At 37.4% G+C, this 26,301-nt stretch overlaps 1 protein-coding gene across 21 annotated transcripts in view; it reads left to right on the top strand.

The window, feature by feature from the left end:
• The window catches only part of LOC143282461 (tyrosine-protein phosphatase non-receptor type 13-like), a 590,260-nt gene that overhangs the window by 396,867 nt on the left and 167,092 nt on the right, over window positions 1-26,301 (top strand). For 19 of the 21 annotated variants that reach the window (XM_076588135.1, XM_076588121.1, XM_076588127.1 and 16 more), the window contains one exon: window positions 91-245. In XM_076588135.1, the coding sequence (XP_076444250.1) occupies window positions 91-245 (155 nt within the window). Of the gene's footprint in view, window positions 1-90; window positions 246-3,764; window positions 5,433-5,467; window positions 5,962-26,301 lie in introns of those variants that run through there. The other 2 variants (XM_076588213.1, XM_076588250.1) reach the window with 2 other exon arrangements.

Genomic DNA, 26,301 nt, shown 5'->3' with positions numbered 1-26,301 from the left:
GGTAGCCTCTGCAATCGTTAAAGGAAATGAAATTGATTAATCTGTGGCACATTTATATTTGCTGTTAAAAGTATTCTTTGCTGTGTGCAGGTGATTATTTGCTGGAATTGAACGGTCAGTCTCTGTGTGGTGTTACCAGAACTGACCTTGGGAAAGCATTGCTGTCTGCTCCTGACATATGCCTGCTGAAAATAGCCCGCACAAAATCTCTTGATGATCTCACACAGGATCAGTATACAGAACAGGTAAGTTCTAGTTATTTATGTTGCAGTCTATACACTCTTCAGTGTCACTATTGGAAAGTGATTCCATATTTTAGTTGGAGTGTCAGGGCTACCTTGTCTCCTATGCTGTTCAAACTTTTCCTGGAATTCATCATGACTGATGAGCTTGTCAGCACAGTTAGCACTGGGGGGGAAACTATCATGAACCTTTGCTTTGCAGATGACATTGATTACTTGGTAAGCAGTGAGCAAGAACTCACCCAGCTTTTTAAAAATCTGGATGAAACATTGACAAGATATGAAATGGAAATCAGCACTGAAAAGACCAGGTTGATGGCCAGCCACAACATCACGATCACTACTAATATAACCGTCCAGGGACAGAAGCTAGGAACTGTTCCAACAGTTCACCCATCTGGGATACATCATCAGCAATGAAGGATCCAAACCAGAAATCCTCTCAAAGGTTGCAAAGACAACATCAGCTTTGTCTACACTGAAACCTATTAGGAAGGACAACATCCCCATTATACACAAGATCATACTTCTATATGCATTGATATATTCCATTTTCCTGTACGCATGCAAGACATGGAACCTCATGCAGATTTAGAAAGAAGAATTCAAGCCATGGGAATGAGGTGTTATTGCAAGATACTAAACATGAGACAAACTGATCACATCACCAGTGAAGTGCACCAAACCATCAAGAAGAACAGGTTGTGAGAGCTATGCGGAAACGCATAAATGCACTTAAAAATACCCTGAAAAATGTCTGTCAGTTGGGCGTGACTGCTGCAGAAAAGCCCCAGAGGCTGTTCTTCAGATTTGTACAAATCCGAGGAGAAAATGGGGGAGGGGTGAGACTTACATTTGATGTCACTGATAGCAGTGTTGTGACACTACTGCCAGTGTATTTCACGACAAAATAGTGAAGACAAAAATTAACTACCACTTTGATTTCATCTGTCTGAAGGCCCATTTTTCATATGTTCTGTGTTGATCCAGTGAACTCTTGTGGCAAACATTATGTGTTATTTAAATCTGGGATTCAATTACTGTCTCATTTTGATCAAATAAATAGATTCTAATCACAACCAGCACACTTTTGAAGAAAAAAAAAAAAACTCCAGTATTCAGGCGCGTACTGATATACCTCTGGACTGATGTGCAGATGTGTTTTCTGCACTAAATTTTGACGGGGAAAACATGCATGCACATATGCACGCACACGCATGTGCACACACACGTGCGCACACATGTGCCACACAAATATACACATGTATGCTAATCCTGCCATCTCACTTACACACAATCAGATCATACCAACTTTCTCTCTTTCTGTTCGAAAATCCTGTCCTCAAAAGGAAATGGACAGGTGTCATCAACAAAGTATCCAGATCCACTCTGTTCACAAACTTTGACTCAAATCACCACAATCAGGCATACCACAATCACCCTTCCCCCTTTCATGCACATGCCCTCACCCCATCTAACTCTCATTATTGTTCACCTCCTTTCTCTCTCTTTCCCTTATACCATAGTCTATATTGTACTTGTTCCTTCTCCATCCCCCCTCCTTTTACATGGACAGACTTGAAATGGAAGAAAGGATGGAGGTAGAGGTGATATGGTGGAGGTGAAGGTCGGGGGTCCAAAGTCCAGTTCTGTTGAAGTGTCAGTCACATATCAAAGGACAGTGTGGAAAGCCCCTTTTCCATGCAGTTCTACCCTGTGAAAGGGCGCTATGTCAGAATCATAGTTCAGTGAGTGCAATGTTTCTTTCATTTAAGTGGTTTTTGACTCACAAACAAACAAGTCATCAGCATTATGTAATCCTGCCTTTAAGAAGTTCAAATCTCAGCTGCGATGAAAGGTTAACCAAGACTTAGATTGTAAGTAGAAATTTGACTACAATTCTACCCTATGAAGGGCGCAAGGAAAGAATTACAGTTCCACCCAAAGTGGGCATCTGACTTATTCTTTCCTAATCTGAAAGTCCATATATACATGGTTCAAGACTGGCCTAGCGAGCACACTTCATTGAACACTCACTCAGCTGTAATTATTTTCTCGCACCCTTCATAGTGTAGAACTGTGGGCAAACTTATACTCACATGGTAAGTCTTGTGTAACCTTTCAATTACAATGTAGATGTTCACAGCTGCACCACCTTCCTTCTCTGGAACTATGTCCCAACCTTGTGTATAAACTGAAAGAGTGGTTCTCAGGTAAGAGGAAACAGAGAGGGGATAATGGATCGATTGATGATGCATGCACTTTACTCACTAAATCTGTCTCCTCATTCCAGTAGCAGGGCCCAAGTGAAGTGGTTTTTATAGTGTTTACTTTTACTTTACAATAACACTGGTAAGCAGTACACACACGAAGCAGTTCACCTAACTTAGCAAAAGCAACTTTAAGCAACACACAGCCCTACATAAAGCACATCCTACATAAAGCAGCAAACATTGCCTACTTTAACACTTTGGTTGCTGATGTTACCTTTCGGCACCCGCTAGGGAGATCACTGATGTTGCCAAAAGGCGACCAAAACAGGGTAGGTCATTCACAAACCAACCACTCTTATTTTGGGGAGGCTTGAAAAGCCATATTTTGTGCATGTGACCAGGGGAATCCCCTTCTATTGACTGCCGCCATCTTTTCAGTACTTCTGCAAGTTTTTTTTTTTAGTGAATTTATTATAGTTTTATCCGCAACTTCGATCTTTTCATTTTCCAAAATGGCTGCATCGACGAGCAGACAACGCTACTTCACACCTGAGCAAGTTATAGAGCAACTGAGACATCAGCCAGACCAGCAAAATGAAGATTCGGGTGAAGAATTCACGTATGATGATGAAGAAGTTTCATTGTCTGAGGGGGAGAGTGATAGTGGTGGTGATTGGGCACTGAGCCAAGTACCAAGTCATGAGTGTATGAGGTATGGCCAGACGAGTGGAGCATGTGTTCCTGCTAAGGCCACCACATCAGCTGTGCCAAGCCCTGATTTGCTTCAGTGGATGTTGCACCACATGGATGATCCTTACTGTCCTGCAGAATGGCTTTCAAATTTTACTATAAAAAAAAAAAAACCCCAGGTAAGAGCTCTGTGTGTGTGTGTATGGTTTATGTGTGTGTGTGTGCTCGCACATGTATGTCACTGAGAGTGTGTGTGACTAAGATTAGGTTGCACTTATTTTTATATGGACAGATCAGAGCTGCACTGTTCATTCACTAGTAGCACATATAAAATTATGTTTGCATTGTATCAGACAAGTGTAGGACATTGAAGAGGAAGAGCAGTATGTTCATTTACCACACAAATATTTCATGTCAGTTTTTTTTTCTTGTAAAGATTATGGAGATACACTGTGTAAAGCAATGCCAGTGTAAAAATCTTATGTTTTTGCTATTTGTGCACTTGTTTATGAGTATAATATCATTTATTCACAGTATTTATCATTAGCTCATAATAAATCAGCTGTTATATCAGTATTACTGATTGTATTTTACTTTTTTTTTTGTTCATGTGTTTCAGGTGTCCTTGTCAACACTGACAACTTCTTCTGGGCTTCTTTATGCTTTTCTTCCCAGAATCAGCATTCCAACTCATGGCTGACCAGTCTAATCTGTATGCAGAGGGGCTGCTGTCAGGCATCACTGAACTCAGTCAGCATTCAAGGCTGAATGCTGCCAAAGATGTCACTGTCCCTGAGATGAAGGCATGCACAGCACTTCAGATCGCGATGGGGCTGTGTTAAAGCCTGAAACTGAGGACTACTGGCGGACATACTGTCTGCTCAGCCTGCCATTTGGAACCATAATGTGCAAGAAGCCAATGTGTCCCACTCTGTGCTTTGAACTGTATCATACTGTGGAGGACTACAGGAAAGCAGCAGCAACCAAAATTCACTGTCTCAAACAGTGAACAGTTCAGACCTGTGTACATATTTGTATAGATATTTTACCTCCATTCATTTATTTTCTGATTTTAGTAGTATTTCACTTTCATCAGATAGTTGTAAAGTGTATATGTAGTTCCACCACAGTAAGATTTTTCAAGTGAGGACACTGTGAAACCTTCAAGTTAAGTGACAGAAATCACCATTTTTCTACAAAAACGCAAGTTCGTTTTGTGTGTTTCCCATGGATTATATTCTGGATTACACCATTACATGGGAAATATAGTTGTACTGAAGACTTCAGTTGGTGAGTTTGCTTTGTTTCCAATGGCATTGCAGTTATAGTAATTTGAAATCGGTAGGTGTAATTTCTTGTTTTTCTTGAAAATCAGCTGGCGCCAGTGAGTGTTGCACCCTAAACTTGCTGTCGGTGAAAGGGTTAAGCAGCACTCCTGGAACACAAACACAAAACCAAAACCCAGGTCAGATACAATCTCAAAATATCCTGGACATCACTGACATGAAAAGCCTATATACACTCTCAGCACCTTTCACCACATGTCAACAGTATGCACTCCTCTCACACATTGATCTTTGTGAGGTAAACAAACATCATTATGCTCACCTGCCACCAACAGTGACATTCTAAACTGTGCACCAAACATATGACTGACCAATACAACTTGAGGGTTCAACTCATGTTACCCATTATACAATAATGACTGTGTGTTACCATGACCAAACAAATCTCCTCTTTGTCTTCACTAAGTATCCCACTGACGTAAGTAAATGTATTGGAATCGTTACTTCTAACTTATCTCTGGTAAACAGCAAACTATGTGCATAGCACTAACCCTCAGTGCTCTCAGTGTTTACCAACTCATTAACCACATTACAATGTGCTGTCCCACTTTGTATGAAAAAATAACTCCACTAGCACATAACACAACTCCAACACATGTTATCACAGCTACCAAGTCAAACGTGTCACACAACACTTGCTGCTACTGTCATGTGCAGACATGAAAAATCCTCGTTACACACTGACAGTGTTAACCTGCAAATCTGTTCAACATCACATTTAACCGATGCCACCTAATATGCAAAAACAAATAAGTAGTACATCAAGAATGCATCAAAACCCAATGGACTTCCGGTTTGGCCTCAGATGTCAGCAGGCCACGTTCTTCCAGTTTGGCCTCTGATGTCAGCAGGCCACGTACTTCTGTACTCTGCTTTTTTTGCAAAATATAGTGGCTTCGATATGTCAAAGGATTTAGCTCCAGGTTTGTGAGAAAAGTGAGTTAGTATACTGTGTGTTTGTACTGTGCTCCTTTAGACATCACCTGTGTGCGGAACGAGAGAAAAAGACCAGGAGATAGCAGATTCCAGTGTTGGACCCACCATGGCGGTGGCCACGCCAGTCGTGGAACCAGTACACGTTACTGCCAGGGCACTCCCCACATACGAGTCGCTGCCTACAGTATATGACATTTGTGTGGTCGAGGAACAATTCAGGGGGCGCAGCGGGTTCGTGGTCTGTGGCGGATATATCTGTGTTATCAAGAAGCAAGAGACCAGTTGTTACTGGAAGGGTTCCTGTTCAGGGGAGCATGAGTGTCTCTCCTGGACAAGAATATTTTTGTTAACAAAGACCAGGGGGATGAAAAACCCACCACAAAGCTGTGGGTGAATAACATCCCGCTATGTATCAATAATGAACTCATCGAAACAGCTCTTAAAAAGATAGGGGTAGAGCTATGATCATCCCTCCAAAATGAGCTGGGGAGGAACCCCAACGGGTGACTGACCCAGTTTGAAACTGGCTGCAGTTTTGTGAACATAATGGTACCGAACACACCACTGAGGCCAGTTATGAAAATTGATATGAGACAATGTCAAGCCAAAATCAAAACACTGTTGTCAGCCATTTTGGGGGCCTTTTCCATTTGTTCTTCACTCCACTGAAATGGTCTGGTATGAATTAGAGGGTAACTTTGCTTGGATTATGAATTATCATAGTTTTAAATTTGCTTCTGGATGCATGTTACTTGTGACAGAAAAGATCTTCATTTGTGAGCAGTAAAGCTGAGACCATGTTCAAAAAGCATAAATATATAATGTCATATAACTGGAATAACATGGCATAATTATTTCTGACACTGTTTTGATGATAGTATTAGTAGTATTCTGCTTGTACTTGTATTGTCACCGCACTCGTGTCAACCTTCCACTCTCACACAATTCACTACAGTAAAAGAGAACCCCTAAAAGTGCAAAAAAACATTTATTTCTTAAAGAAAACAGTCCAATTCTGTGTTGTAAAGTGAAGACAAATAAGCTCAAGCCTATTCAATGTGCTGGCAGTATTAACCCTCAAAGTGCTGGATATAATAAAAGGTGCTTCAAGAAAGCATGCTTAAAATTAAGGAAAGTTTGCCTCCGCTACCCATGCTTTGCTTTTGGGCATTTGTATGCTTACTAGTAACACTAGATAGGTAAACCTATACATTTTTGGAAACTAGATAGAATGAAGAATCAGATAAAAATAAGAAAAAGACTGTACCTTGTATGCAGCTGGAGATAATCCACAGAATAAAACCACCAAGTTTGCACATGGAGTTTCGAAAACGTCAACAACAATGTTTGATAGTTAATTTCATATGTGTATTACAGTCAAAATCACAAAATTCAAACAAAACTGTACAAAATAATGTTTCTGCTGCAGGAAACAGCCAGCGGTTAGTTCCTGGGCCTCTTGTGGTATGCAGCAAAGCAGCCTGGGCAGAGTCCCACATCACAAGCACGGCACTCCCAGCTGGAACGAACACGTGTGTCATGTCCTGCCACACAGTTTCTTTTCTTTCCAACTGGGAGCTTGACCAGGTCATGTCCTTGCATGGGATGAGAGCGACCAGGTTGAGGGGCTGGTGGTGCCACTTGGGGTTGGGGGTTGTCTCTGGCAGCCCTGATCTCAGCAGCTGTACGCCTCCTGCGCACAACTTTCTGTGGCGTGTGATAGTTTCCAGCCAGGCTTTCCACCACAGACACCATGAACATGTACCTGGACAGCTTAGGGGCATCACTGGTGTTCTGCTGGTACAGCAGGTAGCTGTTGAGCACTGCCCTGCCAAACAGTGAAAATGCCACTTTTGTTGTCCACTTTATTGTCTTTCTCTCCGCCAAGTACTGGTAGAGTTGTGCATCGCCGAGATCCACTCCTCCCATAGTTTTGTTGTACAAGACAACAATGTTGGGCTTCTGGACCATGTTGCCCCTCCTGTTCTGAATCTCTGTGAAGCCTACTGTGGCAGTTGTTGACAGCATAACAGGCTTTTTCTTGTCATCCTGGTATGCCACACACAGCAGTGGACCCTTTCTCCGTTCGGACACGTCCCTGTTCCTCAGTCTCCTCCTGATGCTTTCATGGGGAAGGCCTCTTCTGTTTGTCCTCACAGTTCCAGTGGCAGTAGTATGTTGCTCATACAGAGCCTGGAACAGCACTGGTGAGGAAAAATAATTGTCCAGGCAAAGATGGTGGCCTCTGTTCAACAAATCTGCTTCACGCATCAGTCGCATGACAAGGGCGTATGTCGCTCCATGTACATTTTCTATATCCAGTGGATCATGGGCCCCTTTGCATACCTCAAACCTGCAAAGATAGCCATTTGTGCTATCTGACAGGCACCACAGCTTGATACCAAACCGGGCATGTCTTTTGTTTGGCATGTACTGGCGAAGGTGAGGCGTCTTCCCCTTATATCCAATCATACTCTCATCAATGCTGATGTCTTGATGAGGTAGTGATACAAAAATTTATTTTGCAAGTGTTCAGTTAATGGCTTGATTTTGAACAGCTTGTAGTTTGGATCCTGTCTGTCAGGCACATTTTCATTATTTGCAAAATGCAGGAATTTCAGCAGCAGTTGAAAACGGTCCCTTGAAAAATGTTCAGTGAACTATGGTGTGGATTGGCTTTTGTGGGTAGAATCCCAGTATGCCTGCAGATTGGGTTTCTGGATGAGTCCCATGCTCAGTATAATGCCAAGGAAGGCCCTCATCTCTTCTGTGTTGGTCTGGCCTTGTTTTATCCACATGTGGACCCGTGACTGTGGACTGTCTTGCAGATGCTGCTGATGATCCGCCACCCACTGATCTGCATAATTGTTAGTCTCATTGACTATGGTTTCCACAAAATTTTGAGTGAAAAACAAGTTCACATAGTCAATGGGTCTGGCATCATGTGGGGGGGCATGCTTGGGACCAGGGGCAGCTGTGAAATCCACAGGAACAGGCCCAGCATCTTCACCGATGATGGGCAGCCACACACCTCCAGCACGGGCAGCTCCACCAGCTGCTCCTCCATTGCCCTCAGCACCACTGTCTTCAGCACCAGTGTCCCCAGATTCTGAATAGGAATAAAAGAAAGTCTTATGAACATTTTGCTTCACTTATATCAGTTTGCTGCAGTCTGTCTTTCTGGATGATCAAAAGTTTCCAAACTGTTTATTTCAGTTGCACAAATTGTACTCTTAGTTTGCTCGGGAAATGAGTGACAATGTCACTAGTGATGATTGATTTGCATCACTAGTGACACTGTCATTCGTTTCCAGAACTTCGTCAACTTCAGTATCACTCATTGTTTTCAAAATAGATGGAGAGCCGGTCAAGTCAACTTGGTCAATCCTTTGTGTAAACACAAGCGGGATAGTGTGGTATCAGAACGAGGCAGTTTTGCGAAGGCTGCCGAGTATAGTCGAACGATCACAGACCTTAATGTAAACAGAGCCACGATCGTGGCCCATCGCACTTCACTGGGAAAGCCACGATCATGGCTCATCGGGCTCTCCGGGTTAAGTACATGTTACTTGTTACACAAACGCATGTGACAACAAACTCTTATGTTGTCACAGGTAATAAGTAACATGGGATAATATGATTTATAAAAAAAACAACCAAACCTTTTCCTTCTGATTAGTCTATCTGGCTATCATGATACCAAACTAACTCTCTTATTGTTATTTAGTTTTGCAGAAATGGTCTTCATCTCTTTTGCTAACAAAATCTATGAGATGCCATGTTTCTGGTGATGCAAGTTGTTTGTGACAACAGGAAAATGCTGTCACCTTGTCATCACTAATGCAAATTAGCCAAGAAAGTGGCTTCAGTTTTTCAAAAGTTGCATTGAAATATTTCAAAGGATTTTTTAATGAACCAAATATAAGAAATTCTGATGCATAATTCAACAAAATTTATTCCAGTAAAAGTTACTTGTGACATGCTTGCCTGTGACACCAAGACATGAAATCAAGTCAACAGAAACATAAAGAATATAATACTTAAGATTCTACTAGATATTTTACTAACACGTATAGTAAAATTTCCATCCCAGAAACTGACTGTTTTGTCTAAATATGAACATTTATCTTAACATAATTTCAACAATATATCCCTTCCATGCAGTATCAAAAGGACGTTGTCACAGGTCCTTACAAACTTAAATAGCTAATGCTGGTCAATTTAATGGCTAAATACAATGCAACCTTATAACTTCTATTGATGAATTGTCACATTCAGCGGGAATCCTCTGTGCCGAAACCACATAAATGCCTTTTAATATCTATCTATCTATCTATCTATCTATATATATATATATATATATATATATATATATATATAATTACCTTAAATGTTACTGGTGACAAAAGACAAAAATTTCCTGCATACTGGATGTAAGCATGCATACACACACACACACACACACACACACACACACACACACACATATCTCTCTCTCTCTCTCTATATATATATATATATATATTATATATATATTACCTTTAATGTTACTGGTGACAAAAGACAAAAATTTCCTGCATACTGGATGTAAGCATACACATGCACTTGTGCTCAGTGTCTGCTTGCTTGTGAGTCACAAGGAATCAAAAGAAAATTTATATGAAATGCTAGTGGCCCGACTTGCTTGCTGGGTTAAGTTTTGGTCAGGCATCTACCTAGTTCAGTTGTAAAATGGTGGACTGTGGACATGGAAGAAAAAAAACAAACATTTTTCACAGTGAGGTAATTTTTCAGTTATTACTTAAAGGTATAGAACATATCTTTCGTCATCATGCATGTGGATGTCCTTTTTTGTTTGTTTGTTTAATCTTTATATCTTCTTTGTTGTACACTGCTGCGTCCTCCCACTTCCGTGCTGTCTTTCCACCTATGTCCCATGATTTCAGGAACCGCACCCACACAGCACAAGCAGCAGCTGCATCTGTCTTGGTCACCTGAAGCAGAAATACAAAGTATTAAATATCCCATGAAGAAAAAAAATGGGCACATGTCATATCTGCTACTATGGGACATGCACGCAGAAAATTCAGATACTGGTAATCCAGATCTGCAACATATCTCTGCTGTAATGATCAGTTCTATCCCACGAATACAAAACAACTGAATCCAGAAAGAACAGTTGACGAATATTTTTAACAACTTGCACTAAATGTTATGGGCATAAATTTGAATAGTGAAAAACATGGAATGTTTCTTTTTTTTAAACTCTTTTCTTCTGGACCAAAAACAATACAATATTTCTCATGTTCAAATTTTGTTGATGGGACAAATGGGGGTGTGGCTGTGCATGGGAGTAATACCGGTGGAATGGCATGGAAGATGAGACTGCAAATAAATGAATAGATAAATAATTAAAATATAATTTTTAAAAGAAAAAAAATTGCACACAACTTTCATTGCCTAGAAGTAAGTTTTAAGTAAGTTTGTGCCTGATTATGTGTGCGTATGTGTTGAGTGTAGCAGTTAGATACACATGTATGTGTGTGTGTGTGAATATAATAGAATAGAATACTTTTTATTATCATAAAACCTTAAAGTTTATAAGACACAATGAAACATAAAAATGAGCATATTAAGAAGTGAAACATTCATGAACAAATTTCGCCAGCCTTGGCTGTAATTCTGTTATAAGGATCAGTTCACTAGCCTATCGATTAGGAATCTGTGTCTGTAAGCATTGTACTTAACACAATTGTCTAAAAGGTGAATCTCATCTTCTAAACTGTTACAAGTATCACACAGTCTTTGTTCTTTTGGTGTATTTTTATATCTTCCCTGTTCGATTTGTAAGTCATGGGCGCTGATTTGTAACATGGTCAGTGCTTTCCTGTGTTGTGTATTTGCTGTATTCTTTAAATACAGTTCAGTTTTATAATTTGTCACAGCGTTCTTGTAAAATTCTAATTTAGATGAACTGTTATGTTTCTGTTTCCAAAATTTTACATATTCATTTTCAAGCTTCTTGGATATAGCATACTTAATCTTTTAACACTAAAAATGAACTGATTTTTCCAAACATGATCTAATCCATTGCTAATTAATAAATTTCTTATGAAAAGTAGCCACTGAACATTTTCATTTGTTTGACGATACATGCATTTATATGTTGTGTATACAAGTGAATTTCAAGGAAGCTCTAATATGTGTATCCAATAGCCAATAACTTGACATATTATTTTTAGGCTAATAGGGAATCTTCCTAATTCTCCTAAAATGGGGAGAACCATTGCTCTTTTATGTACACCAAGTAATTGCTTACAAAACTTGACATGAAGTCTTTCATGTGGAAATTTGTTGAAAAGACAGTTACTGAATAATTTGAATAAATTAAATGATACATCTCCTGCAACATCACATGGAAACCAAACTTTTGCTCCATATGTTGAAATAGGCGTTATCAAAGTATCATATAACTGACACATGATATCTATATTCATATTTGTATTACAAAATGTTCTGAGTAGCACATGTAGAGCCTTATTTGCTTGATTTTCAAGTGTCATTTCTATGAAATATAACCCCTAAATATTTATATTCTTCTGCTGTTTCAATTATGTCCTCTCCACATTTAAAATGTAGGGGTATTTTAGGGACAGTTTTAGAAAAAAACCATTACTTTTGTCTTTTCTCTGTTCAAACGTAAGCCCCATTGACTGCAGTAAGAGTGTAAAATGTTAAGCTTTTGTTGCAAGCTGTCTTTAGATAATGATAAAATAACTAAATCATCTGCATATAAAAGACATAGAGTCCAGTAGATGAAGTGTTGTGAATCGTTGGTGAGTTCATATCTGTCATATCTGTGGTAATATCATTTTTGAAAATATTGAATAGAGTTGGGCTGAGTGTATTTCCCTGATGTACCCCCTTTCGAATAATAAATTCTCTGCTGAAATGATCTTGTGATTTTGCGTAGATTTTAGCGTTCGTATACATTTTTTTTATGATATTAAAACATTTACCTTTTATTCCTATTCGGTGTAGCTTCAGCATCATTGCATCATGCCAGAGACTGTCGAATGCTTTTTGAAAATCTACAAAACAACCATATAGTTGACTTTTTTCTTCTTATTATCTTATCTACTAGCTCTTTTAAAACAAAGATTTGATCAGTGGTTCTATAGTTGTTTCGAAATCCGGCTTGTTCTTTGATCAAAATGTTGTTAGTCTCCAGATATTCATTCATTCTTGTATTCAGGATTGTGCAGAATACTTTACCTAATGTATTAGTCAGTGTAATCCCCCGATAGTTATTTGGGTCCATTGGGTTGCCGCTTTTAAATAAAGGGATACTGATACCAGTTTTCCAATTGTCTGGATACATACCTGTTGTATATATTACATGATATAGCTTTTGCATGACAGGTAAGAGAACCAGAAGACTGCTTTTGATCATCTCATTTGTTATTGCGTCCCTTCCTGGCGATTATTTGTTTTTTTGACTTAGACATGCCTTTCGTATTTCTTCTTCAGTTATTTTTTTTATTAAACTTAATGTATTATCATCATCTAACATTTCAGTGTTTTCAAGTTCATCTTGAACTTTTGTTTTTTGCTCGTCATTTATTTCCACATCTTTTCCAATTAAATTTTCTAAATGATAAATCCATTTTGAAACATTAAATTGATGTTTACATTCGTTCTGTTCTCCCATTGTCTGCAAAGTTTTAATTGTTTTCCATGCAGACTTTGGATCTTTATTGAGCACCTTGTTTAATTCTTTCACTGAGAGATTTTTATATGAACGTTTGTTTTGTTTTACCAGTCTGTTGTATACCTTGTGTTTAGCAAAATATTTTTGACGTAAAGACTGATTGTGTGTCTGCCTATGTAACACATTCAAAATTGATTTAATGTCTCTCCTGTGTTGATAACAGTCTCTGTCAAACCATTTTTTATTTCTTTGGCATTTTTGCTTATGAAATATAGATTCTGTTCTAAGACTAACATTCGCAGCTGACGTCATTATTTGTGTAAATTCATTCACTTCTGTCATTAACGATAGATTGATTAACAATTTGACTGCTCAGTTTGTTATATATATATCATGTATTTGTTCCTGTATCCATGGTAAACCTAAAGTTTTGACATGTGCTGCTGATGAATATTGAACCCAAATGTATTTTTTATCAATATAGTTTTGTTTAAATATATTTTTAAGTAAACTTCTATCGTGAGATTTATCTACTATATTTTATTTTTGTCTCCATAGCCCAGTCATAAATAATTTTAATTCTAGTTGGCAATGATCAGAAAGCCTTGTAAGAGGATGAACTTTCATGTGTAATATTTCCTGTCTAATTGCCTTAGAGCAAATAAAATAATCTACAACACTGCTACCATGCTGATTTTTGCATGTGAAACGCCCATGAAGATCACCCAGTGTTCTTCCATTGAGGATGCACAGATCATTGTCAATGCACATTGATATCAATTTTCTGCCAGTTTTTGTATCAACGAGTCCATGGAATTTCTATCACACTCTGTGTCAAATGAATAAGTACGTGGTAAATTATATACATTGTTACCAGAATCCATCCTAATGTAATCAGTAACTTGCACAGTTTGTGCATTAAAATCACCACACAATATAACATTTCCTTTTAGTGTTAATTGTTCCACGCTGTCCTCTGTCTTGCCCCATATGCTCGCGGTGTTGTCTCGACCAAATGACGATGTTTGTGGTAGGATATATACACATCCAGTGTAAATATCATTATCATTGTGTGTGTGTAGTCACATCTTGGTATGTGTATGTAACATTGATGTAATGTGTTAACAAAAGTGTTTTTGTAAAACACCTAGAGCAGATTTCTGGATAGTGTGCTATATAAATATCCATTATTATTAGATAACATTCATGGTCATGTCAGGTCTGAGCAAATGCCAGTACCAAAAATTGCTTTGACATTTCTGTGGTGATATTAGAAAGTAAAATTTTGATTCCTTACAATTGAAAACAGACCTGTGAATAGATTTACTTACAATCAAAAACAGATCTGTTAATGTATTTAGCAATTTCTGAATTAGATTAAAGGAATTACTGAATTAGATTAAAGGTTGCTTAAATGTCCCATAGCCCAAGGGCTGTAGGGGCAGTGAACTAGTAGAGATTCAACGTATACTGTAGTATCTAGAACCAGTACTTGTGGATGTTAAAACATGAGGTTTCTAAAATTAGCATTATGTCTGTCAGGATATTAGCCAGTGTAATAATTTACAAATAAAAATAAAAGTATTGCGGGTGTCATCATTTAGATTCTTGAATAAAATCAGATTATATTAGGGGGTTTTTTTTGTTTGTTTTTTTGGACTGACCACATGGTTATCCCAAGCAGCTTCTTGCTTTTCCTTTTTTCTTTTTTTTTTTCAAACCTTTTTTTTTTATTCATTTTTGCTTTTACATTTTTCACATATATAACAGAATACATTTACATTACAAGAAAATATGCATCATGAATAGATCAACTATGTATTCAACATTTTATATATTAACGTTGTATTACGTTAACTGTATGTCCTTAGTAGTTCTATATATATCAATATGTAGGTCATTTTTTAAATATGAAAAGAAATATAGATAGATCAATAAAGATAAATGAATAAGGGAAGAAGAGTGAAGAGAAATCTCAGAGAGAGAGAGAAAATGAAAAAAAAGAAGAAGAGAAAAAAAATATTCATTTTTACTTTACAGTGCTCATTATGAAATGGACCAATGCTATTGATATATGTGTACCAGAAACATACACACACACATATATATACATACACACACACACACGCACACATATATATATATATATATATATATATATATATATATATGTACATACACACACACACACACACATCATATATATATATATATATATATACAAAAAACAACAACCATACATACATATACACATACATAAATACATACATACATACATACGCACATACATACACATATGTACACATACACACAGACACACACACAGACACACACACACACACATATATATATACACATATCTGTCTCTATATTCGTACATTAAAAAATATATTTTGGTGTTATCATGAAAAAAGTGAAATAAGCAATTTAGTATGCAAGCAGGTGTATTACTATTGTCACGTAATTCAATGTGTTTTACATAGGTATCAGAATTCAAGTCTTCTATTTCTTAAGATGTAAAGAAAGAAGGAAAAAATAGTTTTAGATGTCTTGCCTTTATGATCAGTTTGGTTAGATTTTTCAAACTACAAATTATAAAACAAGATTTGTTAGGGTTCTGTATTGGATGGTAATTTATCAATATTATTACATTCTATTAATGGCATGTAATAGAACCACTTTGCTAAGAATTTGGCATTATTCATAAGTAAATGTGATGCATATTTTTCTGTTTTATATCTTAATCTAAGTTGTGTTAGGAGTACTTCAAATTGCGGAATTTGTTTCTTTTGTTTGCTTTTGTATAAGAATTGTTTTGCAATCAGAACAATGAAATCGAGGATGTCATCAGAGGCAACACTGTTTGAAGCTCCAAACAGAATAAAGTCTTCAGTAAATTTTACATTTTGTGCGTTTTCACATTTATTGTTTAAACATGATTCTAGTGTTTTCCAAAAGTTACGTGTAACATCACACTGCCAAAAAAGATGGCGGATAGATTCTGTATGTGTATTGCAAAAACTACACATATTGTTGTCTGTAAGTTTCATTCTTTTTAATGACGTGTTTGTACCTATAATTCTATGTGCTATTCTCATCTGGAACCATTTTAAATTCACATCGCTAATCTTATTCACTTTGCAAAATGTTGTCTTCCAATCAATTTTTAAGGCCAGTCTTTCTTCCCATTTGTAGCAGCATTTAGGAGCTATATCATTTTTTTTTTTTATAAGTATATCATAATACAATTGTGTTCCTTTCGTAACAGAATATAGCAGTTGTAGTGATTTTCACATGTGTCTTACTGAATTACTATCAAGGCTGATGTTTATGTTTGTAATATAGTTTTTTTTTTATTGATCTAACACAACTGTTGTAAGGTAAAACAAGAGAGGCAAGGCCTTCAAGACTCACTTGTGATAAATTAAGTCCCCTAGCATTAATTACAGAGTAATTTCCCTTTTTTACTATCTGCACCAAAATGTTTGCAAAATAAATAAAAATTCCATGCTTAGCAAAAGAAGTTCCTGTTTGAACAAAAAAAAATGATAATAATGACTCCTCTTGTAGTTGTGTCAGAATAAGAGGTCAAAGTGCCAAGTTTAGAGAATACAAAATTTTTTAATATAACAGCAAATGCAGTTTGCATATAATTAGGCTTCTTTTTTAAATTTTTTTGTGCCCATCCCAGAGGTGCAATATTGTTTTAAACAAGATGACTGGGAAGAACTGAATTTTTCCTATTTTTATGCCTAATTTGGTGTCAACTGACAAAGTATTTGCAGAGAAAATGTCAATGCTAAAGTTTACCACAGACACACAGACACACGGACACACACACACAGACAACCGAACAACGGGTTAAAACATAGACTCACTTTGTTTGCACAAGTGAGTCAAAAATTGTTCTTAATTAGTATTTATCATTAAATTCTTCATGTGTGAGAAATTCCCCATTTTCGTGCAGTAAGTGAGATGCCTTTTTCTAGCCAATTTTTATGCAATAAAACTGTATTTCCAACTTTAATGTTTGCGTTAAAAAATATTGGTTCAGCGTTAACTTCCTGACTGTCTGAACGAACAATGTTTTGACAAAACTCTTTGTATGCATGCAACACTTGAATCCAGAATCTGTTTAAATTATCATGAATAGGTAAACAAGGGCCATACAGGTCAAGATTCTGTATTTGGGGATATATTGCCTGTATAATAGTTTTCCATTTATGGTTTGATGTTTTAATCTTGCATAGCCAACTAAGTTTTAGACCTGTGATAAATTTCTTAATATCAAATAATCCTAATCCCCCCATCTGTACATTTTTTACAGCTATTTTTCTGTTAATGCTGTCTTGTTTTTTATTCCAAATAAATTTGAAACATGTGATTTGAAGGTCGCTAATAAACTTATCAGGTGGGTTAGGTAGTAGCATCCATAAGTGAATAATCTTTGATAGAATAAGGGATTTTAACACAGCCACTCATCCTAATGGAGTAATTAATCTTTTTATCCATATCTTAAACAGAATTCATAGTTTATCTCTTCACAATCTGATAGATCTACTGTTAACCATATTAAAAGTATTTTGAATTTTGATGGGTTCCATTCCATTTTTAAATGAGGTAAATATCTAATGTTGCAGTTTTTCCTGCTGCCTAACCGTATTGCTTGAATTTTTCCTGTATTCATAAATAAACCCAATTTCTTCCCAAAAGAGTCTATAGTTTCAATCATTTGTTCAAATGAAACATGGCCGGTCACCTTTGGTCATCATTTGTGTATCATCTGCAAACTGTGCTATTTTATGTTCTGTTCCATTAATTTCTATTCCTTTGATCAACTGGTTCTCTCGTATCATTATTGCAAGTATTTTGACACTTAACAAAAATAAATAAGGTGAGAGGGGATCTCCCTGGTGACATCCTCTTTCGATAGGAAACCATGTTGAAGCCTGTCCATTTACAATAACGGTTGATTTTATGTTTTTATAGAAGGTGTTGACCCAATTACAAAAATCCAGTCCAAATCCAAAAGCTTTTAATACTTTCATTATAAATGACACATCAATAGAATTGAAAGCTTTTGTCAAAATCAATACAGAGGAGTAAACCTGGCAATTTCTTACAGTTTAAATAATGGATTATATCATAAATTAGCCTAATATTATCTCCTATGTATCTGTTTGGCATAAAACCTGACTGATCTTCACTTACAACAGTGGACAGTACGACTTTTAGTCTAGCTGCAATACAAGAAGAGCCAATTTTGTAAACAATGTTCAACCGTGAAATTGGTCTCCAATTTTTCACAAATTCCCTTGGTTTATCACCTTTTGGTATGCATGTAATAATTCCTTCTCTTTGAGTCGACGACAGTTCACCCTTCCTGAAACCTTCATTTAAACCTAACCACCAAGTTTCCCAACTTTTTCCAAAACATCTTAAAAAATTCTACCAAAAAACCATCAGAGCCTGGACTTTTATCATTTTTCATCTGTTTAAGAGACTGAGTTGCATATTTCTCTCTTCAAGGCTTTTTGATTCTATATCAGATAACTTTGGTATTTCCCTGACCATATCAGATATTTCACAGTTGTCGACAGTATGCTGTTTATACAGATTTTTGTAAAACGACTGCACTGCACTTCATTCAGAATTTCATGAGGCTCATACAACTCTTTTCCTTCTTTTGATATTAGTTTTTTCATACATTTACTAACAAAATGTCTCTTTTCCAGCTCACAAAAATACTTAGAAATTTTTTTCCCCTTCAGCAATCCATCTGGCCCTCGAGCATAATAATACCCCTTCCATTTTCTTGCTTCTAATGTCCGTCAGTTCTACTTTACAATCTTCTAATTTTTGGCTTTCTTCGCTCGATAGAACTCTTTTTTCTTTCTAATAAACATATTTCTAGATCTAGTTTGTCTTCTTTCTCAGCTGTTTTTCGTTTCTTCATTGTGACGTACGCTATCGTTTTTGATCTTATTTTCACCAATAAAACGTCCAAGATTAGTTGGTCTGATATCGTAAACTGAATTTCATTTGTTGGGATATTTTTTATTTTGTTTCTGTCATATGCTGGCAGAGCATATTCTTCAAGAACTGCAGTGATTTCTTCATTGACTTCATTAACGTAGTCAGCATCTTTAAGCAGGGAGTTATTAAATTTCCAGAACGTATTACGTTTAATATACTTTCCAAACTCTAACTTTAATACTATCATAGAATGATCAGTTCTGTATCTGTATTGTATATCTGCTTCTTGTACATAATGAATCAAGCATTCAGACAAAAGGAAAAAATCAAGTCTGCTTTGCTGTAAAGGAGTAGTCCTGCGCCAGGTAAATCGTTTACTTTCAGGATTTAATTCTCTCCATATGTCTACAAGGTCTAAATCTGAAATAATATCATCAACTTTTTCTCTAGTTTTTGGATTATTTACTTGTTTATAATTATAATGATCTAAGTTTGGATCAAGTACTAAATTTCAGTCTCCTCCAATGATTAAATTTGGACAGCCAACTTTTGTTATATTTTCTTCTAAAGCTGTGTAAAATTCAGGGGTATCTCTATTGGGACCATATGTACTTATGATAAGAAATTCTTTGTCCATGGTTGTCAGTGAAACAAATATATAATTACTGTTAGGATCTTTGAATACTTTTTTTAACTTTGAAATAAAAATTATTATTAAATAAGACAGCAACACCTCTTGACTGAGAGTTAAAGGATGCAAAATAACATGTATATCCCCATTCACATTTTATCTGATATTCAATCTTATCAAAATGTGTATCCTGAAGAAGACAAATGGAATGTTTCTTCTGTCTTAGGTAATGGAAGACATCTCTTGTCTTTTTAAAACTGGCAAGACCTTGGCAGTTCAGTGAAACAATACTAATGCTTTCCACCTGTTTTCTAGGGCTTCAAAAAAACAAAACGAAAACCCAAAAAACAAAAAAAACAAACAAACAAAAAAACTACATATTACATACATACATATGGAGGAAAATTTGCCGCACTGACCATCTTGCAGGACGAAGAGGTGAACATCGACAGAGAAACAACTGCATTTAACACTGCAGTGACTGAGACTGCCAAAGAAGTTCTGGGCACAAAACGACCAGTGAAGAAGCCCTGGGTCACCCCTGACATCCTCGACCTATGCGATAAACGAAGAGCACTGAAGAACAAGAAAGGCACCCCTGAAGGAACAAACAAATACAGGACCGCCAACAACAAGGTCAAATCCAGCATGAGAAAAGCAAAAGAAAACTGGATAGAACAACAGTGCTCAGAGATTGAAGACAACCTGCAAAAGAACAACTCAAAAAGAGCGTACGCAACTGTCAAAAACTTGACAACAACCAAGTAAGGACGAGTCAGCACCATCCAGGACAAATCAGGGAAATGCCTCATTGAAGAAAAAGACATCCTACAGCGCTGGACTGAATATTGCTCCGAGTTGTACAACCATGACACCAAAGGTGACACTTCAGTTCTGAACTGTCCCCCATCAACCAACAACGACAGCCAGCCAATTCTTCGGGAAGAAGTAGAGGCAGCAGTGAAGACACTGAAAGCAGGGAAGTCAGCTGGCGTCGACAACATTCCCTCCGAACTGATTCAAGCTGGAGGCGAAGCGGTGATTGATGCCCTCACCACCATCTGTAATAAGTTCCTGCAGACGGGAGAGTGGCCAACCACCTGGACACAATCATTGGTCATCACAATCCCCAAGAAGGGCAATCTACAACAGTGCAAAAACTACCGCACTATCAGCCTAATCAGCCACCCCAGCAAGGTCATGCTAAAGGTCCTTCTCAACCGACTGAAGCCGCAAGCAGAAATGATCATCGCTGAAGAGCAGGCCGGCTTCAGAGCAGGGAGAAGCACAACAGAACAAATCTTCAACCTGCGCTTGCTGTGCGAGAAATATCTCCAGCACCAAAGAGACCTCTACCACGTCTTCATTGACTTCAAGAAGGCGTTCGACAGGGTATGGCACGCTGCCTTATGGGCCACCATGCACAAATTCAACATCAGTGAAGACATCATCCAAGCCATACAGAACCTATACGAAAGAGCAACCAGTGCAGTCCTCTTCAATGGTAGCTCGGGTAACTGGTTTAGAACCACGGTCGGAGTCAGACAGGGCTGTCTACTCTCTCCCACTCTCTTCAACCTCTTTCTTGAAAGGATCATGACTGACGCCCTGGAAGATCATGTGGGAACTGTCAGCATTGGAGGCAGAGTCATCACCAACCTGCGCTTTGCCGATGACATTGATGGCCTGGCAGGAGAAGAGAAAGAACTCGAAGAACTCGTGCGCAAACTTGACAAGACATCATCAGCCTACGGCATGGAGATCAGTGCCGAGAAGACCAAGGTTATGACCAACAACAGCCAAGGCGTAACGTCCAACTTGCACGTAAACAGTGAAAAACTGGAAGAAGTCTCCTCCTTCAAATACTTGGGTGCCATTGTGTCAGACGAGGGTTCGAAACCAGAGGTCCTGTCCAGAATCGCGCAGACTACTGCCGCACTGAGTCGACTGAAGACTATATGGAAGGACAAAAAGATCTCCCTCTCGTCCAAAATCAGACTAATGCGCTCCCTCATCTTCTCAATATTTCTATACGCTTGCGAATCCTGGACCCTCACTGCAGAACTCCAGAGAAGAATCCAGGCCCTGGAAATGAGATGCTTCCGCAAGATCCTGAACATTACATACAAAGACCACATCACAAATGAGGAAGTGAAAAGAAGAGTCCAAAATGCCATTGGCCCATTCAAAGACCTGCTAACCACAGTGAAGGAACGCAAGCTCCGCTGGTATGGACACGTCACACGATCAGACGGCCTAGCCAAGACCATCCTGCAGGGTACCGTACAAGGAAGGAGGAAGAGAGGCAGACAGAGAAAGCGGTGGGAGGACAACATCAAAGAGTGGACGGGCCTGCCATTTGCCACAACTCAAAGGGCCGCTGAGGACCGAGGCAGGTGGCGCGAGCTGACCAGGCAGTCATCCATGGTGCCCCAACGACCCACCCACGGGTCAAGGGATAGATGAGATGAGGATATATACACATATATGTTTGACATACTTATGAACCAAAAAACAAACAAAAAACAACCCCAAAAAACTACATATTACATACCTACATATATACACATATATGTTTGATATACTTATGACACATAACAAAATAATAATGCTTTTGATAATGACAAACATGCAAGTGCATTTCACATAAATAAGATTCACAGAGGAGTTGAAAATTCCAAGAATTAAAGGAAGAGTTTTTGAACAAAGCTCAGAACATACATGTTGACCAATTTTGTTTTCACAGGTACAAAACAGCAAAAGCCAAAATTTTGCGACAGCGTCAAAATGCACAGGATTTTTAGGCATATTAAATTTTGCTTTACCCATTTTCCGGCATGTACTGAAATTCTCATGTGAACTGTTTTGACCTGCTTGCCTTGTTAACAAGGCAACACACTTACGGGAGCAAAATATACATGGATTTTTATAATAAGACGGAAGAAAAACAGCAAGTTTAACAAAAAGAAAAAGAGAAAAGAAAAAAAAAACCAAGCATACACCCACACATACAAAAAATGATCAGTCAAAAATTTCTTGACAAAAGAAAAAAGTTTTTTTTCAATGACTTTTGCCGTGGCAGGCACAATGCACAAGTCACAAAGTGGTGGGGGAAGAAAGCTCGCAACTATGACCTTGCAAGATGGGCAAAAGTCCAAAATAAAATATGAGTATGTACTGGAAGGAATGCAAGTAAATATAGGTGGGCACTCTGTCTCTCTCGTACAAATATACAGTGCATCAATACATTATATCAAAGGAAAGGAAAACAAAATTCCTATGTTATACATCATGCACCCTCACTCCCTCTCCCTCTGTCTTTCTCATACAACAAATATACAGTGCATCAATACATCATGTCAAAGGAAAAGAGAGCAAAAATCCAATGATATACTTCAGCAATGGATCTTGTACCAATCACACCAAAGTATCGTATTCATACATACAAACACACCTGAACGCACGTGCATACGCGTGCGTGCGCACGCACACACACACACACACACACTCGCACGCACGTACGCACGCACACACACACACATACGAAATCTATTTCACATCTATTATAAATAAAATTGTTCTCCCACCCCCACCCCTTAATTACTTACTAATCAAAGAAATGATTTGCTCCCAGGCAATAGCTTCAACAAAAATTATAAACACTGCACTGCAGAAGTGTTGTCACTTGTCATAAGACACACAGATCCTGTCACTTTTTTTACTTTAAAAGATAACGAAAGTTGGTGAAAACAGCTGAATGAATGCTGCAATATCCATGTTACTCTCTCATATTGAATAATACATTATTATGACTTATGGTCTTACACAAGTGTAAATTAAAGATTCTGATTACGAGTGATGGAAAAGTTGTTTCTGAGTGTGTTATCACTGGTTCAAATGTCATTCGTTACATGAAAAGAAATTTGGTTTGATCAGTCATCAAGCACTTTGCATACTGTTTCAAGGTATTGTTTCAACATCATTGAATGATAGGTTATGCAGGAAATTAAACCTGTTATGTACATAATTGAAACTTAAAATGGGGATTCCTGAATTACTTGTGACAAGTGACAACACTGGATGCCTGTCACTTGGGCTTTTCTTAACTCACATCATTATTTGGATACCTACTGGGACTGAAGTAGAACCCCAAAAGAAGTTGTGCATCAATCTGTTTATATATGTATCCAGGTTATTGCTTCTTTTTGATTAAAATCTAAATGTAATATGTTTCATGTGTTACTTGTTACAAAAAGTGTTACTTGGGACAGGAAATAACCCTGTGACAACAAAACTTCATAACCTTACCATCGCAGTTCCATTGTTGAAAACGCCGTCAAGAGGAATACAGGCATGCCCACTTGGTCAAGGGTTTACCGAAACTCCAGCTTCCGTTATTGCCGACTGACATTTTTAATTTGAAATTCATGTTGAACGATAAAAACTCTTACTTAACACGTTGTAATGATAATAATAATAATGATGATAATAATAATAATAATAATACATAGTTTTTCTATGGCGCGATATCCAGCACCAATGCTGCTCAAAGCGACTTACATCATCCAGTTGACTATAAACATGCCTTTAAAAACACATCAACCGCTATCTGACAATGGAAAACATCCAGTGTGTTCATATGAATGAACAAGAGAGGCAAGGCCTTCAAGATTCACTTGTGATACACTTAAAAAAAAAAAAAGTCTAATCATTAAAATGTGTTCTGTATTTGTTATTATGAAGCTTCGCATTTAAAAAAAAAAAAAAAAAAAAAGTCCTAACCAGATTCGAACCCCGCGTGTTCGGGTGAGAAGAAACTGCCTTAACCATTACACTATCGTGGCTCCTTAACTGACGTTCTAAAATTTAACATTTGAACATACTTTTTTAAAGGGCAATAAATCAGTTGCGGTATTCGCAGTGAGGATGCTGTTTAAATCATATTATTCTGGTGTATCTTGGACATTCCAAAAATCTTTAAGGGCAATTAAAAATTCTTTTTAATGGCTATTGCCGCAATCACACTGCAACATTTAGCCGTTTTCACTAGATCTAGATAGATGTACAACTTTAGTTACACCCACCGGGAATGTAGTACGACACAGTCGATTCAGTTTCTCTGTTATGTTCATTCTAGTTTTATAGTTTTAAAGTTGATATGAAAATTTATTATTTTGTTAAACTAATAACATGTAGAGCCAAGTACAAGTACTTCTAAACGTCGTAAGAAGTGAAAAGGACTTAATTTTGAGAAAAGTCAAGACTGGAAATTTTTTTGTTTCATCGTGATCAGTTCAAGGGTATTAACTTGCATGGTTTACAATTTTTAACTGTGAATTCCGACTGATTCTGTGGATATTTTTTATGGCAGTTTGGGGCATAATCCAGTAAGTGATGAGGTGTTCACAAATCTGTCTCTGAATAAATATTTAACGGTCTCCTTCTCCAACTTTTCATCACATGTTACCGTGTATTGTCCATTGAATATAGGATTGAACGGGCAGGTCATCAACTTGAAACAAAATGGCGTCGTTCGCGTTCGCGAAGAATATGAGCATGCGCTTTGAATATGTATAAATATGTGTACACAATTGATTTTTGCCCATCACCTTCAGGGCTCAGCCAGTAGATCTGTAGAGTCCACTCGTCATATTGATTTTAGTATTTTCCGAAAAAGACCACTTGGGCGAATGAACGTAGTGAAAGCCCTATACACAGAGTAAAACACACAATTTTTTATGTATTGAGTATAATTTCAAAATGTAATGTTTAAGATGAGAAAGATCAGTTTAAAGCAAATTAAGTCCCCTAGCATTCATTACAGATTAATTTCCCTTTTTTTTTACTATCTGCACTAAAACGTTTGCAAAATAAATAAAACTTCCATGCTTAGCAAAAGAAGTTCCTGTTTGAACAAAAAATGATAATAATGACTGCTCTTGTTGTGTCAGAATATCATATCAAAGTGCCAAGTTTAGAGAATACAAAAAAATATAAATAAACAGTAAATGCAGTTTGCATATAATTAGGCTTCATTTTTTTTGGGTTTTTTTTTTTTGTGTGTGCCCATCCCAGAGGTGCAATATTGTTTTAAACAAGATGACTGGAAAGAACTGAATTTTTCCTATTTTTATGCCTAATTTGGTGTCAACTGACAAAGTATTTGCAGAGAAAATGTCAATGTTAAAGTTTACCACGGACACACACACAAACACACACACACACACACACACACACACACACACACACAGACAACCGAACACCGGGTTAAAACATAGACTCACTTTGTTTACACAAGTGAGTCAAAAAGCACACTTAAGAGATGAATCAGATTATAAGAGCTATGAGGCTAATAAGGCTTAGATAAAAACAAAATGCATTTCATAGAACTCACACACACACGCACACACACACACACGCACACGCACACACACACACACATGCATGCGCGTGCATGCACGCACACACGCACACACAGACACAGATATATATATATATATATAGTGCCAAGTTTAGAGAATACAAAAAATATAAATATAACAGTAAATGCATTATA

The sequence above is a fragment of the Babylonia areolata genome, chromosome 1, assembly GCF_041734735.1.
Source record: "Babylonia areolata isolate BAREFJ2019XMU chromosome 1, ASM4173473v1, whole genome shotgun sequence".
In the NCBI taxonomy this organism is placed as follows: Eukaryota; Metazoa; Mollusca; class Gastropoda; order Neogastropoda; family Buccinidae; genus Babylonia; species Babylonia areolata.
Note: the sequence above shows the minus strand (reverse complement) of the source record. Positions and strands in the feature narration are given on the sequence as shown.